Below are 17153 nucleotides of genomic sequence, written 5' to 3'. Positions count from 1 at the left end.
GTTTAATATCTTTGGATATCTCTGGATGAGGGGATCGAGTGCACCCTCAGTCAGTTTGCAGATGACACCAAGTTGGGTGGGAGTGTTGATCTGCTCGAGGGTAGGGAGGGTCTACAGAGGGATCTGGACAGGCTGGATCAATGGGCCAAGGCCAATTGTATGAGGTTCAACAAGGCTCAGTGCTGGGTCCTGCACTTGGGTCACCACAACCCCATGCAACACTACAGGTTTGAGCAGGAGGGGCTGGAAAGATGCCTGGTGGAAAAGGACCTGGGGGTGTTTGTTGACAGCCAGTTGGATATGAGCCAGCAGTGTGCCCAGGTGGCCAAGAAGGCCAATGGCATCCTGGCTTGGATCAGAAATAATGTGGCCAGCAGGACTAGCAAAGTGATTGACCCCGTGTACTTGGTACTGGTGAGGCCGCACCTCGAATGCTTGTCTAGTTTTGGGCCCTTCACTACACGAAAGACACTGCGGTGCTGGAGTGTGTCCAGAGAAGGGCAACAGAGCTGGTGAAGGCTCTGGAGCACGTGTTGTATGAGGAGCAGCTGAGGGAACTGGGGGTGTTTAGTCTGGAGAAAGAAGGCTGAGGGGAGACCTGAAAGGAGGTTGTAGCAAGGTGGTTGTCTCTCTTCTCCCAAGTAACAAGTGATAGAGTGAGAGGAAATGGCCTCAAGTTGCACCAGGGGAGTTTTAGATTGGATATTGGGAAAAATTTCTTCACGGAAAGGGTTGTCAAGCATTGAACAGGCTGTCCAGGGAAGTGGTTGAGTCACCATCCCTGGAGGTATTTAAGAGACGTGTAGATGTGGTGCTTAGGGACATGGTTTAGTTGCACCTGATGATCTTAAAGGTCTTTTCCAACCTAAATAATTGTGTAATTCTAAGGATATTTTGGATCCCAAGGATTTTGCTCTGATGTTGGCTTTTGGAAGGCTGGGAGTGTGTTTGAAGGCTTGGATGGGTGATTCTGAGAAAATACCTTTCAGCACAGGTATTTCTACTGAAGATGATTTTCTGGATAGGTTCCAGGCTAGGAAGACATGTGAAAATCAGAGGTTTATGATCAGTAGTAGGTTGGTTTTTTTTTTTTTTTTGTATTGCAGTAATCCTTTGGGTGCTCATGGTGTGATTCTTTCAAGAACATGATCTACTATGTTCAACTATACTAGGTGGTCTCAAAAGGCCTTACCTTTACTTACCAACTTTGTCCTTCCTACCACCTGTACACTACTGTGGCTACAACAAAATGGAACAGAGCAATGGCACAGCCCAGAAGGAAAACAGATCAGACACCTCCCAGGAGGCCCCCACGGCAACTGAGAGACATGGATCAAGGCTCAATTGACTTGAAATGAATGAAATAATTAGATTAGAAAAATCCAAGTATATAGTTTCTCAGTGGGTGCTACTAAAACAAATAGCTAGCAACACTATCCAGCACATTTTTAGGTCTCTAATACAAAATGGCAGCTTTTAACACAGATACTCACTCATGTTAGTGGCAACAATGACAAAAGGTCTCATGTAGGTTTTCTTCATGTTCTGGGCCACATTGTTGAAATATTCCTCATAATGTCTGAGCAGGTGAGCGGTGCCACCCTCTGTTCGCTGAATTTGCTCCCAGTGCTCCTTATTGCTGGGGTCCAGTAGAGCACTACCCACTTTGATAATATTCTGAGAAACAAAGTACAAGCCTAAATTATGAAGCAAACAAAACGCTGGGTTTCAAGTGAGGAATATTGAAAATGATTGGCATTACTGCTTCAGTGAGTGTATAATGAGATACGTTAATGCAGACAGGGTCTACTGAAGCCATATGAAAATACGCACACCAGCTACTTATCCTAAAGTTTTTTTGTTACATAAAGCAAATCCCTCCAAACCTTTTATAAGCAAAGTAAGCCAAAACTGGAGGCTGTAAGAACTGCCTACTCTCTTTCCCCTTTATGACAGGAAACCTAGCAAGAAAATGCAGAAGGCAAACCTAATCATGTTTTCTTTGTCTCGGAGAGATGAGAGACAAGAAAAGCAGAGTGCTTGGTATGTACACTAAAGAAGTCCCCCAGAGAAATCAAAATAATGATATGTTAAAAATCAAAAGAAAGCGATATTGCTTTCTCCTTTATTTTGACTTTTAAAAATTTTTATTAAATTTTATTTTACTAGGACAACCTGCATGGCGAAGAATGACAAGAGGGACTATAAACTTACATATACAAACTTGAAAATACATAAGAAAACTTAAATCATGTTCTCCCCTCATTTTTATGTTGCTTACAAACAGTGTTAAAAAGCAAGTTCTAGCTGAGGACCTGCTCCTTCTGCCCTTTCTTACAAGAGTATGCAAAGGGACCCTCAGGGTGAATGGAAGAAGACCCCAGAAAAGAATGTTAAATGGCTTAAATGGGAAAGGTGCTAAGAAGTTTTGGATCCTGGTGTACATATGAACTACATTGTTGTGTCAAAACTTAATTCATAACTAAGGTAAAATCTGCATAAATTATGGTAGGAATTAATCACCTCAAGCTCTAAAATAGCCAAGGTCAATATATAGGCTTCATTTAGAAGCAGATGAAAAATATGCTATATTTTCTAAGTGTATGCAAGTGTGTATCTGAGGTAAAAGAGCTGCCAGTATGTCTACCTTTATCTAGGGTGGGAAGCACTACATGGTTCTCCAGGAGACATATGCTGTACTTGGTACCAGGTCTCCTCGGTGTTTGTGAATGTCATTTATGGTTTTTTATTACCTATTTTCAGGCTTCTACCTGAGACTATAAAAAAAAAAAATCCTTCTCCCCTTGTGCTCTCTCAGCCTAGAATGTTACCTCTTTTTCTCGTGAGCTTTACTGATTAGTTTTCCAATTCCTGCCCTATCCTAAAAATATTTAGGGAGTTCTTGAAAACATCATCTGTATGAGTTTCAGTGCCAAGTGCAGAGAATAATAAATTAAAGCAGACATTTCCAAACCATGTTTTTTTGCTTATTGTTCTTATTTTTACTTAACAGAACATGCTTAAAATGAAGTTTCTTCTCAAGATCTGAACAGGGGAATTCATTCACTCCACAGCCTGCAGGTACAAGTTTGTCAGCACAATGTCTCCTTAGGAGAGGAAAAACTGAATCTCTTAAATTAAATCTGGTGCACCTAAAATGTTAAATGTTTCAGAAATTCTATGCTTTCTGTTGACTGTACAGCCCAAGACATTGAAGAGTTTTCTCAGCCACATTTCCTCCTGCTCCAACCTCTCCAGGGACATCCTCTTCAGGTGCAGCTTGGCCTTTTTTTCCCCCAAATCTGCCTGACCTGGCTGGTCCTCCTGGAGCACTATGAGCAGTGAGCTGGGTGTCACACACCTTCAAAGGGAGCCAGACAATCTTTGGCCAGCACAGAGGCGAGTCTTGGCCCATGGAGGGTTGTTCCAGCATCCCTACGCTGGTGTCTGAGCTCTGGGCTCTGCTAGCACAGGTCCAGAAGGATGATTTAGCTTGAACTCTGTGCTGTGCCACGGTCGGGATCTTGGAAATAGTACTGGCAAGTGTGGACAGCACTATCCTGCAGCATGCATGGCAATGAGGAGAGCTCTACGAGCCTGACATGGGTCATCCAACCTTCACATTTTCAGACCACAGAAAACTCCCAGCTTCCTCAGTATCTCACATGTTTTCACCACAACTATGTGTTTCCCCCAGACATGGAGGGTGCTAGAGTTTGTTCTCTAGACCTGGTCAGGTCTTTGCTAATAACTTCATGAATGCTCTTGACTAACAGAAGCCCTGTGGAACACATTTTTGTATGTGCTTGAATCACTTAAAATATCAATACAGTATGAAGTGTCTTTCAATGTACCAACTCTTTAATAAACACAACTGAAATGTTTTCAAACTGAGTTATAAGAAATCTTCAGATTCAGCAACTAGCTCAGAGCTAGTTCAATGAACATTTAAATGAAAATGATCAAATTAAGTAGGTTTTCCAACAAAACTGAATATGGTACCCAAAGCTATTTGATTCAGGAATAACACAACAACTTGATTATTTTTTCATTTGGGGAATTTTGCTTTTGGTTGTTACTATAATGATATTTATTATAACAGCTCTTTCTATGATACGTGTATTATATACACATATGTGTACATACACACATACATAACCAACCTTCCATTCCAAACTGAGAAGACCGACTCATTTGTGAAACAGATTAAGCAATTACATGATATTCACTCCACCTCAAAGTCAAGTTTAATTATCCCTTGCTATAAAACTTTTAAAGGGAACTGTAAAGGCTCAGCACAGTATCTCTCTTACTTCATTGAATTCCACGTCCCTCGTGGCTGCCAAGTCAAATCCTTGCTGCTGGCTCTCATATCGGAGGACCCGGATCATCATCTGGTAAGCTGTCCTCACATCATTGCCATACAAGCTGTGTGTGTATTTGGTGGCATTCTGCAGCACTCTCACGATCCGTATAGTTTTGTCTCCGTCCAGCTTGGTCTCATTGTGGTGTAACTTCTCATTCTGAATCAGAGACAAGAAGGAAGAAAAAAACCCAATTATGTTTTTTTTTTTCTTTTTCATTCTAGTTACAAAGACAATCGTAATTTAGAGATTTTTGCCACAAAGAAGTTGTTTAATCAAAATGGTGTTTGCCTTCAGAAAGGGTTGACGGGAACTCAAGGGAAAATGTAACTGAGACCCAGAAAAGCATGATGGGAAATGAGGGACTCAGTCAAAAGACGGAGTGCAGGGATATCAAACTGGAGTCTGAATTGATCATTTACAAAATAAAGGCAAAACTGAGAAAACACAGCTTACCATGACTTTTAGGTCGACAAAAGTGCTGGTGGTACAGTTGAAAAGCTCAGGAGGCAGCCAGCCCTTCTCAATGTTACAATGGCGAACTGCGTTTCCTGAAGGAAACAAGGCGTTAATGATAACAATGTCCTGAATTGTGCTGGGTAAATCTTCACAGATTTCAAATATCATAGACTTTCAAGATTTCCTACATTTTCAGGTTTCTTAGAGCTATGCACGTATTTCACTTTCCAAACTGGGATTTCTGTCTGAGAAAAGTTAAAGACTGCTAATCTTCATGAATTTTTTTCCTCAGGCTTCACAGAAAAGTTAGGCAAGGTTCAAGATCTACCCAACCACTCTCAGCATTGCTGCCCTAATGTTCTCAAATGAAATCAGCAATTTTATACCAAATTTTTATTTATATTTATTTTATTTATTTATATTTATACCAAATATAAGAAAGATTGTGCATTTCCTAAATATTTCTGAAAACACATCCCTGCTCAGATTTCTGTGCAATAGCCTATGTAGGAAGACGTCCTGGAAAAATGTGTCTTCATGTCAAAATGTGCTGGCACCTTTGCATGCTGCACACATAAACACTTCAGCGAATATGTGTAATTGCCTTTTGCCACTTGTGAATGGTCTGTGAGCAGCTTACTGTTTAATTTAGCTTATTATTTTGTACTATTTGTCAAATAATTTTAAAATATGATTCTTGGCTGGGGATTCTTCACAATGAATTGCAAGTTATCAAATTCAAAATGTACATTGTGCTAGTTAACTTGCACATAGCATATTGCATGTGTCTAAGCCATTACTAATATCTAAATAAGAATTATAATTATCTAATTATATTATTTCTCTTCTATGATCAGGTGAATACAAATAAGACTCGAGTTCTTAATCTGAGTATTCATTATTATAAACCTTACTTTTTTTGAATGTTCTGTAAAATTCACTTAAAACATGCAATTTCTGTAAGTACCCTTGTCTTCTAGCCTGTTTGCTAGAAGAGACACTGGGGTCAACCACAAGAACAGTGCAGAAAACTTATTTTAATTCAACTTTATACTGTTCAATAATGTAACTATTGTTCACTCATTAAAAAGAATAATCAATTCTATCTCCTAATATCCTCAGAACAGGAACTTGTTGACCACAAATTTTCTACACACTTACAGGCAGTGACCTCCCCTGAGTAGTATTTGGGGTAATCACATAACCATTTAAAACCCATTGAACCTGAGGAGAGCTTGCAGCAGAGAGTTACGGGGCCCAGAAATGAGACAGAGGTTTCATTTCCCACAGAACAGCCTTCAGAGAAGATCGTGAACTCTGTTTTCAAAAATGTGATAGTTTTCAGGGACACATGAAAAAGCAGGTTGCCATTTGCTTGTGCTTTTTACAATGTGTTTTTCAGCCATCTGATTTATGGGTTAGAGAAAAGATGTTAGGTGGAACAACACGAGTTCTGTTGTAACTCTTAGCTTTATTAGTCTCCGATGCCAGTAAAGCAATCATCACATAAATTATTTTCCTCATTTTATCTTTGCCCAGAGGAGCTGTATTGCTAAAGACACAAATCACCAGAAACCAAAAGTTACATGTGTAAGAATTGCTTGATAGAGCAAATAGAAAATTGGACTGTGCTTTTTTTCAAAAAACAGATACAGAATTTCTGTATTTGATATAAGTTTATCTGCTGCAATTTTGCATTTATTTTTTGCTACTATTCCAAATTAACAGTTTTTGAGTTTCAGCTAGCTAAATTTTTCTGCTTGTGATATGCATGATCTATGCTGTAATCTCTAGACCAAACGAATTAATGTCATTCCCTATGTACACTTTTTTTTTTCTTCTTTTTTTCCCCTCAAACAGGCATGTAGATAAAGTAGTTAATGTTTTACCCAGGGAACTTACCTACTGATCCCTTAGGACATGGCACAGCAGCTGGCTGGCCAAACTTGGTCTGTGGCCACCAAATACCAGCCTCAAAAGCTTTGGGACAGCCATTATAAATTACTGAAAGCAGAAAAAGAAATGATGCAATTTCTCTGACAAGATAAAAACCACAACAAGGAGATATTTCAACCTGCCTAAAGGACCTTCCTGTAATTCCCAAGCACTGTCAGTATACCTGTCCTCTGCAGGGCCTTCCCAGCTGTAACCCATCAGCTGCTCCCTATCCAGCAGGGCGGGCAGACAGGTACAGGCAGAGTAGAGCTCAGGATGATTATGGGGCTCGGATTTTGGCTCTGCCTACCTCTGCCTGCTCCTTTATTGTGGGAAAACGTTCCTCCTTCGTTTCACCCACACACTGTGGTAAGATGGTTGCTGTAGCAGCTTTGTGCTGATCACAGGAGGAGGGTGGGTGGGTGAGAGGAAAGGCAGGATGGGCAAGACAGAAAAGAAAGGCAGAGGGCACTAGGTGCACAGCACAGCCTCTGTGGGCAGAAGGTGAGATGACTCTCACCTGCCTCTTCAGCTGCAGCACAGCAATACAATGCTGCACTGGCACATGAACTCAGGTTTCAAGTAAAATTTAGATTAGTGTTTTTCTCTCACCCCCTAATCTTGCTGTATTTCTATTTGATGAAAATTAAAGACATATGAGCTTTTTTCTTTTTCCCTAGCTCCTATGAGTCATACTGGCACAGACTTCGGAGGAGGGGTGCATGTTTAAGCTGCTGCAGCTCCCACTGCCCCTGCTGGAGTCACCCTGACAGGCTCACATGTGCCCTGGGATGCAGCTGCATGCCCACCACTGTGCACCACCATCTGCCCGCTGCAGCTCTGATCCTGCAACTACAGCCCTGCTGATGATCAGCAGCACTTGCTGGACAGCAGGTACCTTCACAGCCCTTCATGGTAACTTCTGCAAAAGGGTTGTCGCAGCGGTTGCACTGCCGCCCTATGACACCGGGTTTGCAGGGACATTGTCCTGTCTCCATGTCACAGGCGCGTGTGTGGGAGCCAGACGGGAAGCAATCGCAGGGGTAGCAAGTGTCACTGCTCTGGGGCCTGTAGTAATTTGCCTAGAAAAAAACAAAATGACAGACATCAGGTATTTGATTTGACTTATATTCCAAACTGCTTGTGTTTCTGAAATCCTCCTCTAGCAACATGTGCATCACAAAAGGGCTAGTTTTTCAAAGCATGGGATAATAATGGTATTACTATTAACAGAAAATGTAATTGCTATGGGAAGTGTGCTGTGTTAGTCCAGGCAACATGGAGAGGCAAAGCTGAGTGCTGGGGGATGGCTGGGCTGCCCTGTGCTGCAGAGACCTGGGGTTTGGATCACCATTTGCAGTGGAGGTGGAGGGCCCACTTTGCTCCTTGTGTACTTGCTGTCAGTGACAGTAAATGTATTCTTGGAGGATCTGCAGTTTTCTCTGCTTTGCCATTCCACTCTTACATGGCACGAACAAGCCAGTAAGGAAACTTCTTGCACCGTCCATTTGCATGGTGGAGAGCAACCAATGATCACGTATTCAAATTGCATCTGTAAATGCTTTTGATCTGAGGCATTACACAATTACACAAGAGCATGGTGCTGGCACCCCACTGACTCGATTTAACGCAACAGTTGCTCTGTGTCCTGCTGGCATTTCGGAAAGGAATATGGGGCCAGATTCACTGCTGCCGGTCTGCACAGGCCCAGCTTCTCTGATGTCATTCGAGCCTATTGTAAAACCTATTGTGAGAAGTCCTTTGTGAAACCTTCAGCAGGGAGGCGCCTTCCCTCCCATGTCCCCGGTCTGTCCCTGCCTATCCATGGCAAATTCCTCTTAAACTCGACAGAGCCAGCACTGAGGAAAGCATTTAGCCTCTCGTATTATTTACCTCTCTCCAGCTGCTAGGCCTTTTGCTGGCCACTGCACAGGGGAGAGCTTCACCCAGCTGGCCTGAGCTGTTTCATGGCTATTACTCACTTGTGATACACAAAACACTACTGGCACTCCTCTGCACCCTGGTCTGATCTCCCCCGATAAACCAGGCTGCACTTCAGAGAGATCAGAGCCAGGCTTTCATCCTCTCAGTTTTGCTTTCCAAATGCAAATGAGATAAGAGCTGCACAGTATGATTTTGTGAAGGGTGGTGCCAGCAAAATGTTTTAGGATTAACTATACTGTGCACATATATATATATATGATACAAAGCACAACTATGTGTACTTTATCTCAGATACTCACTTGTTGTAGTTATTAGTGGTATAGTTACTTTTTAAACTAAAGAAATTTTGACTTGACTGGTTTCTTTTGCTTACCTTGCAGTGGCATTCTCCATTGGTCTTATTGCAATCAGAATCAAACCCTTTACTAGTCTCACAATTACACGGGCCACAGATGGGATTTCCCCACCAGCCTCTGGGACAAGGCAAGTCGATCCTATAAAAGAAAATCAAAATTGAAAGAAAGTTCTTTCAAGCTTCCTCTTAAATGGCAGAAAAATGAGAGCTTTGGGCCAAATCTGCACTCAGCTCCAGCAGTTTACAGCATGTAATGTATCTCACTGCAGCAGCCAACAATCAGTACATATCTAAATATATATATGCTGTAATAAAAGAAAATAAATAATATTAGTGCTATGAAACTGTAGAGGGAATGCTTCTCTAAATGTTTTCAAGACCATCTCCTCTTTATAAGGAGTATACATCTCTATGAGCAAATAAAGTGCTCTTCCCGTTGGGAGAGGGCAATGGGGCCCACACTGCATAGTGGAACAGTGCTGGTTCCACCAGCCCCAGTGCCCTGCCGACAAAATCTCTGGCTGGGGCAGGCTGGACAGCCTGTGACAGGCTGTGCTAGCACTTCAACACTTTGGGCAACTGCAGGTAGTGTTGAGCCCGTGCCCTGATTTACCTACCACCACAAACAGACTTGGGCTACAGCTCCCTAGCACGTTCTATCCCACTCTCCATCCCCACGGACGGGTTCCTGTCCCAGCTCTGATGTGGGCAGCAGTGCTTGTTCAACCTGCAGGGACACTAGCTCAGGTGCAAAGCTGGCTGCAAGCTCATGCTACAAAGAAACGTCACTACTTTCAGCCAACCTGGCCTTCTCAGCCAGCTCACCACAAGGTCTGAAAAGCCCTGGTCTGCCACAATGGTAGGTGGAGAAGGACCCCTCTGGTTGGGGACAAGAAAGAGGGAAGGGTGGCAGCTTTGATCCAGAGTATGAATCAAAGACTATGAGTGGAGCAGCACAGCTTGTTGGAGGCTGTGCAGCAACCCAAAAGCCACCCTTGCTGAAGGATAATCCTCATTTTCACTGGCTCTATTTCTTCTGGCTGAGTTTCTGAGCAGGTTTGTCCCAAGATGCCCCAACGCTAGTGCTGGCAAGGAGAGCTCTGGGAAGGGGCCAGAGCAGCGACCAGGGTCTCTGATAGCTGGAAGTCTTTGTCAAGCAATAGCCTGAAGGATGACACTGATGAGTCTGTGATCAGCATAATGCACAAGGAATCCCCTCTCTGCTGCTCATTTTAGGAAGGAAAAGCTGTTTGCCGTCTGTTTCAAAGATCAAGCTGAATTTCGTTTATGATAATTGCCACGTTTGTACTACTATGCCTTCTAATATGAAAAACCACAATGCTGCACTTGACATGATGTCAGTAGATAATGACAAGGGACTGCATCACTAATCTAGAGGAATGAAAGATGAATCTGGCAACAGCACGGCCAACATTTGCAAGCCCACACAACAAAAAGCAGAGTAAGAAGCTTGCGGTTTTCAAAGGGATGGAAACATCACATGAGCTATTCCTAAATGGGCAGACAAATGCATTTCATTTGCACATCATGAATGGCCCATATTACAGTAAATCAAAGTGCCATCTCTGGGATAAGGCTGGTTGCTGAATGCTTATCTGAGACTAGGAAGCCAGTGATGAGGGAATCTGCACGTTTCTCCCACAGAGCAACAAGACATAGGCCTCCCAGAGTGTCCAGAAAAGATGGCTTTTTGCCAGCCCAGGGACTGGACCCAAACTGCAAAGCCATTTTATCTGGCCACAGGCCGCCTAACTGGGTGAATTGCTCTCTGTGTGTGCTGAGGGAGCTGAAGGAGAGATGCAGAGCAAATTCAGGCCAAGCCCACCACAAGGTACAGATCAGATGCAGTGCTGTGTAACACAGAACAACTGGTCAAGCCCATGAGCTGCTGATGAAGAAAAGCAACCTCTGAGTATCTGGAAGTTTGCCTGGCCTCTGGGAAGAGAGCTCAGGAGTGCTTAAGGACAGGGAGCCTGCAAATACCATCCACTGTGAACACTTAAATAGTAACAGGAAAGCTAACTGAAGCAGAAAAGGAAGTGGGAGGACTGCTGCCTTAAGAGAAGAGCTACTTGGAAGGATCAAGAAACCAAAACCAAAAATAATTCTCTTACTTGCTCTCGCAGTACTGTCCATAGTAGCTTTGCCCACATTCACAGGTGTAGCCATGGGATGAGCTAGGTTTGTGCACGCATGTGGAGACATGCTCACATGGGTTCAAGTTACATACGTCAACACAGTCTCTTCCAAAGTACCCTGGGGAGACAAGGTCATAAAATTATAGCAACCATTGTAATTTACGATTTACATGTCTCCAAAAGACCATCTATTTTAAGGTTATACACTAATAACATATCTTCAATAATCAGCAGATTCCTTCTGAGATACTGTCAGAAAGAAGGTACTCTTTCCCTCTCAACAAAAAAGATAGTGGGCTGTTCTTTTCAACAGTCTTGAGGCACCCTTGTGCCTTTCATTCCCAGTTTTATATTCAGGGCACATGTTACAAATAGTTTTGTATTCTCTCCTTGCATGTATGGGAGGTGACTGTGCTGAGTGCTGACAGCATGTGCTGGCTACATGCACCAAAACAGAGAAAACATTCAAAGTATCTTGATTAGGATGCAGGGTGTGAGACTGAAATTCAACAGCAGAAAAGGCTGGGAAAGAAAAAAAGGAAACAGACAAAAAGAAAAGGGGAGGTGCACAGAAAAAACCCTTTGGACCAGAGACCATCTTTCTGTTTCCTTGATACATTGCCTAGAACAAATGATCCTGCAGTTTCAAGGGTGCTACAGTAAGACTGAGAAAGATAATACTGATCGGAAGAGGAAAAGTCAGAAGAAGAGCACTTCGCAAGCATGCTGCTGCTGCCGCTGCCACTTCTCTTCTGATGAGCACATGAAGATGTGGTCTAGCTCCTGGATGAGTGCATGGGATGGTCACTGGGTTACCTGGGTCGCAGACACAGGAGTAGCTGTCCCAGTCATCACTGCAGTAGCTGTGCTGAGGACAGGGGTTGGAATCACAGGGGTTATCTACTTCGCAACCCTCCTTCACATTGATCTTGATAGCCTGTTTCATGTTGAGTGTAGCTATATTTGTAGACGTCTCTCCCATTCTTACTCCCTAGTGACAAAAGACAATTATTTTAAAATTAGTCTTCATTCAGAATATGGTACTATGTGTTTCACTACTTCCATTAATCCATGAGGCTACATTTTAAAGAAACATCACCTGATGAGCTGAACCTAGATTTTTTTTTCAAATGCTATTCCTCTGTGAGACCAGATTTGTACTTGGGAAAGTGGGTACACTTTAATATTTTAACTCTTAGATATTTTGATGGAGGAAACAGAAATATTTGGGAACGGATTAAAAAGAAAACCTCATATTTTCACATGGGTATTTTCCTAGAAGTTCAGTTTGTCGCTACACTTTGCATTTCATACCTGCATACAGCCATAAAATCCCTGCTGAACAGAGACTTGGTCTCCAGAGACACCTCCCACAATGATGCTTTTCATTTTCAGTCCAGGTAGTTGATTTCCAATCTGCACAGTGCTCTGTTGAGGAAAAAGACAGTTGATAAGCAGAACATGGCTCACAGCTGTCATGGTTTGAACCCGACTGGTAGCCAAACACCATACAGCTGCTCGCTCATGCTTCCCCACCTGGGGGATAGGGAAGTGAATTGACGGGTAAAGGGAGGTTCATAAGTTGAGATAAAACCAGTTTAATAATTGAAATAAAATGAAACAATAACAGAAAGTACAAACAGGTAATGCACAATGTGATTGCTCACCACCCAATGACTCATACCCAGCCTATTCCTGGATAGTGATCCCAAAAAGACTAAGATCCCGAAACCGCAATCCCAGAAGTGAGAGAGAACCCCCTCTTTCCCAGTGGACCTTCCTTTATATACTGAGCACGACGTTACATGAATATGTCACAGGCCAGTTTGGGTCTGTTGCTCTGGCTCTGCTCCCTTCCAGCTTCTTGTACACCTGTGCATGGGCAGGACATGGGGGGTTGGAAAGTCCTTGATCTCTTAGCAACAGCTGAAAACATCAGCCTATTATCAGCATTCTTCTCATACCAAATCCCATACTGAATCCAAAACACGGCACTATTCTAGCTACTAAGAAGAAAAATTACCTCTATCCCAGCTGAAAGCAAGACAACAGCATAAGTATTTGTCCACAATCCTTTATCCTACTTTCTCCTAAAAACATTTCTGTAGTGCTTAGTGGCAAAGTCATGATGCTGCCTTACCTGGTACATCCCATAATCCAAGGACATGACAGCAAGGTACTTGATGTCTTTACCATCTTTAGCACTCTTCAGCTCTATTAATAAATGATGCCATTCCCCATCACTGACTCGTGACTGGCTCATCTTCAAACTAGCAACCTGGCTCAAGCCACTGTACACTTCAAACTGCACATAGTTGTTCAGTATCTGTTGAAAGAAACAAATCATGCCTATTTTTTGCTACATATTTGTATTTGATGGGGAAGGGGGCAGAGGGCAAGATAATGTTTCCTAAGACAATGCAAAAGGGAAAAGAGCCCAAACAGTAAAGAAGGGAGTACTTGCAATAACAACTTGTATGACTTTGGATATTCAGACTCTAATTTACCCTACTGACAAAAAACCCCCAAAACAACCAAGAGACACATTTTTTGTATCTATATTGCACACCATTACCTCTGTTTAAAAAAAAAAAAAATCTTAAACCAACGAATCTGAATTTTACAATGATCTTTCGATCACTGATCTTTTGAGCTTTGTAAAATGCTGAAGAAATTATTTATATTTACTGATGTGCATTTAGCTGGGTGGATGAAGCTATGTAGTTCATGTGGCTTATCCACTGATGGGGGAGAATTTCTAAGCAAAGGCTGCCACATTTTTACCTGAATGTTGATCTTGGATGCAGCCCCAGCATTGGCTTGCATTAACATGCCATTGACTTTCCGGGTTCTGAACATCAGCCCAATGTACCATGGCACAGAGATGGTAATGTCAAGGTCACTCCAAATGATAATGCTTTCACCACTGAAACGCTGAGGAGAAGGCATTGCTGTAAACCGAAAGAGAGGAGAGAAACAGTTGATATCCTTCAGGAAACAGGTTAAGAGGAGAAATTACACTATGTCACAGTGACGGTGCAAGGTAGCTAGTCTCTCTTCCATTGAGCTATTTTTAATCCACTATGGAGTAAGAGCCAGTCTAGGGGAGTTACTGTGAAGCAGCCAGTAATACTGTAAATTCACAGCCTACCCTTGTTGTGGGGTAGGCACCTCTCACTCAAAGGCAGCACATCCACGCTGCTTTGGCATTGCACAGGTGAGAGATGTTCCTAGAAAGGGAAGCTCAGGATCTCTACTGATACAGTTCTGCTCATGAGTGGGTGGACAGGGCAGGAAGTTATGAGGGCAACAGTTGCTGCAGCTGTTTTCAACATATCCTTGATTACCTTAACAGATTAAACGTGGAGGAAAAAGCTGGGAGGCAACAGGAAATATTAATTAATTATAAATACTGCAGGGCCAGATTATTCAGCTGTTTCAGCTACGCAGCCTTTTCACAGGGAGAAAGTTTGTGTGGAATTGCCTAAATCATCTGCTTTAAATATCTTGATGTGGCAGCCAAAAAGTTGTCCTCCTCTCTAACCTTGCTCTAACACAGCTCCTACAGGGAGACACCAGTGACAGCCTTCAATGGAAAGTTCTTTGCTGATGGAAAGTAGGGGAACACCCACCCTTTGGACTTTTAAAGTAGTCACCTCAGGTAACAGGAACTACAGCACCATGGATTAGTTGATCCCACTGGTGGGATGTACACTTTAAGCCATGGGAGCTCTGTGCTATTTGTAGCACCTCATATGGCACCTCCATCATGTGTGGCACCTTGGAGTGGGATCTGCAGTCAGTCCCTGCCTGATGCCCACACTCACAGGTCTGCCGGTGAAGTTCATGGCAGCTTTCTGCAAGTGGAAGCAGGCTTTAGAGACTGATTGGCACCCAGCCTTGTATCTTGTCATGCCCTGAGCCCATGTGGATGGTCAGCGAGATGACAGGTCTTAACTGTTTCCTTCCCCTTCTGCTCCATACTACTATATCTGCTGCCTCTTCTGGATTTTCTTGTAGTAGAGAGATAATGTATATACAAATGCGTATGTGTTCCTATAAAATGGCAAGTCCTTAGAAAAAGTTAGAGGGATGACATCATAGCAGAAGATGGAGTCAGGTTGATCTGAAGTTGAATTTTTTTGAGGAAAAAACCCAAACACCAAATTCTGATATGCCTGCCTTGCTGGCCTCTATAAAGGGAAAGGCTGTGACTGGGACAGTGCAGGGGCTGGAGGAAAGTGTAAGCCCTTCAGCTTCCTATTTGTGAGAAACAAGATGTCAGTGACTAGTGGACTACCACTAGCCAAGCCAGAGGTGTACTTGACTTGCCCTTCTCTAAGGTGTGGTTACCCAACCACCCACCCTGGGGTAAGTGCAGGCAGCCCCAAAGGGCAACCCTTCTCCCTCCTGCTCCAGGCTGTGATCTTCCCTTTGCAGTTATACTCAGTCCTCCATGAATACTAGCAGTGGCATATGGTGGAACACCTGAAGCTTAGCCTGCTCTTGAAACCCAGACATCAATTTAAAATGGTTTGCCACCAGACACAGATGTCCCCAGCTTGCTTAAAACTTGAGTTCAGTGTTCGAGGTCTGGCTGCCTGGACCGGGGTATGATTCATCAGTCTGCACTGCACCACATCAGTGTAAAAGTAACCAGAACATAGCTGTTGAACAGGATCATCTCCTCCTGCTCCACAAGTGCAAAAGTCAGCCCTCTCCTTCCTCCTCTCCTCTGCCGACCTTCACAATGACCTCAACTTCCAACTTCTTTGCTACTTGTTTTCTAGACCATTGATGAGATTTTTAAGTTTGCCTGCCTCTGGAGAGTGGAGCCAGGATGCAAACCTTACGGGCTTCTCACCCGCTAGAGGCTGGGAATGCTGTTTGCAAGTGTTTCGGCGCCACTCCTGGGAGAACAGGGCTGGCATGGCAATTAGCCACCTTCTTCCTTTTCTCACCCGTGGTGACTTTCTGTGCTTGCAAATACCATTCCCTTCCCACACCTCCTCCCAGCTCCCCTCCCTACCCTGGGGCCAGGGTGCACCTTCCCCTGCTAGTAAAACAAAAATTCACATCTGTCAGCCCCCTCTGACTTTCCTCCTCCGGCCAGCCCTTCCCTATGCCTGGGACCAGCGGTCTCCATGGAGGAGTTGATGGCCACATCCAATGTACCCAGACGGGCCCTGACCACCCCTGTCACCACAGAAACGAGCGCACACACTTCCAAGCACAGCATCTCCCTGCCATCGGCGACGCAGGGATACAAATTAATTGTCTTCCAAGGTGTGTCACTTTGAAGTGCAGCCTGTGTATCTACATACACTTTTAAGAGACACCTACATCTAAAAGGCCATCAGAAAGATGTGAGGGCTATTCGCTGTGGAGACTGAAGGCCTGGGGAAACACACTGCCAACATCTGGATGTCACCTGCAGGTTGGGTGTAGGCCATGTGACAGCTTATGTCGCGGTGCAAACCTGCGGTGCTGAGCTCAGGGCTGGTGCAATGACATTAGCCATCCGAGAGCAAGTCTGGTACAGCTGCTAAATCTTCCTCACAGCATTGCAATATCTCAGTTTTTAAAAGAATTAAACTACAACAAATGTGAAACTCATTTTTCCCTTATTTTATCCTCCTTCTATATGTCAGCAGAAGTAGATAGGAGCTGCCAGAAGGGGAGTTAGCACGTCCTAGGAGGTAGTGAAGGTAAAACCTGAGTAGTGCAGATCAGATTCCTGAGTTTCTGAAGAGTGGGCAATCAGAAAAGCTGGATTTTTAACCTGCCAAAGTTTCTTTTCCTCTGTGAGCCTGAAGCAGATCCAGCACTGCCAAAGGTAGTGAAGAAATGCATGAACCAATAACTCCTACACAAGAATGCAAATATTCTAGCTATTTTTTTTTTTTTTTAAATAGCTGCCTCATAAAAGCTAATGCT

At 43.4% G+C, this 17153-nt stretch overlaps 1 protein-coding gene across 1 annotated transcript in view; it reads right to left on the bottom strand.

The window, feature by feature from the left end:
* CELSR1 (cadherin EGF LAG seven-pass G-type receptor 1) overlaps positions 1-17153 on the bottom strand; it is a 173875-nt gene that overhangs the window by 30398 nt on the left and 126324 nt on the right. The window contains exons 9-19 of the mRNA XM_074901601.1: positions 14001-14167; positions 13357-13542; positions 12531-12644; positions 12033-12207; positions 11193-11334; positions 9076-9196; positions 7657-7840; positions 6726-6827; positions 4821-4915; positions 4314-4523; positions 1494-1677 (exon numbers count right to left, since the gene is read on the bottom strand). Of these exons, the coding sequence (XP_074757702.1) occupies positions 1494-1677; positions 4314-4523; positions 4821-4915; positions 6726-6827; positions 7657-7840; positions 9076-9196; positions 11193-11334; positions 12033-12207; positions 12531-12644; positions 13357-13542; positions 14001-14167 (1680 nt within the window). The remainder of the gene's footprint in view (positions 1-1493; positions 1678-4313; positions 4524-4820; positions 4916-6725; positions 6828-7656; positions 7841-9075; positions 9197-11192; positions 11335-12032; positions 12208-12530; positions 12645-13356; positions 13543-14000; positions 14168-17153) is intronic.

Source organism: Athene noctua, chromosome 3, assembly GCF_965140245.1.
Source record: "Athene noctua chromosome 3, bAthNoc1.hap1.1, whole genome shotgun sequence".
NCBI lineage: Eukaryota > Metazoa > Chordata > Aves > Strigiformes > Strigidae > Athene > Athene noctua.
The sequence above is the reverse complement of the archived record's forward strand: the minus strand, read 5'-3'. Positions and strand labels throughout refer to the sequence as shown.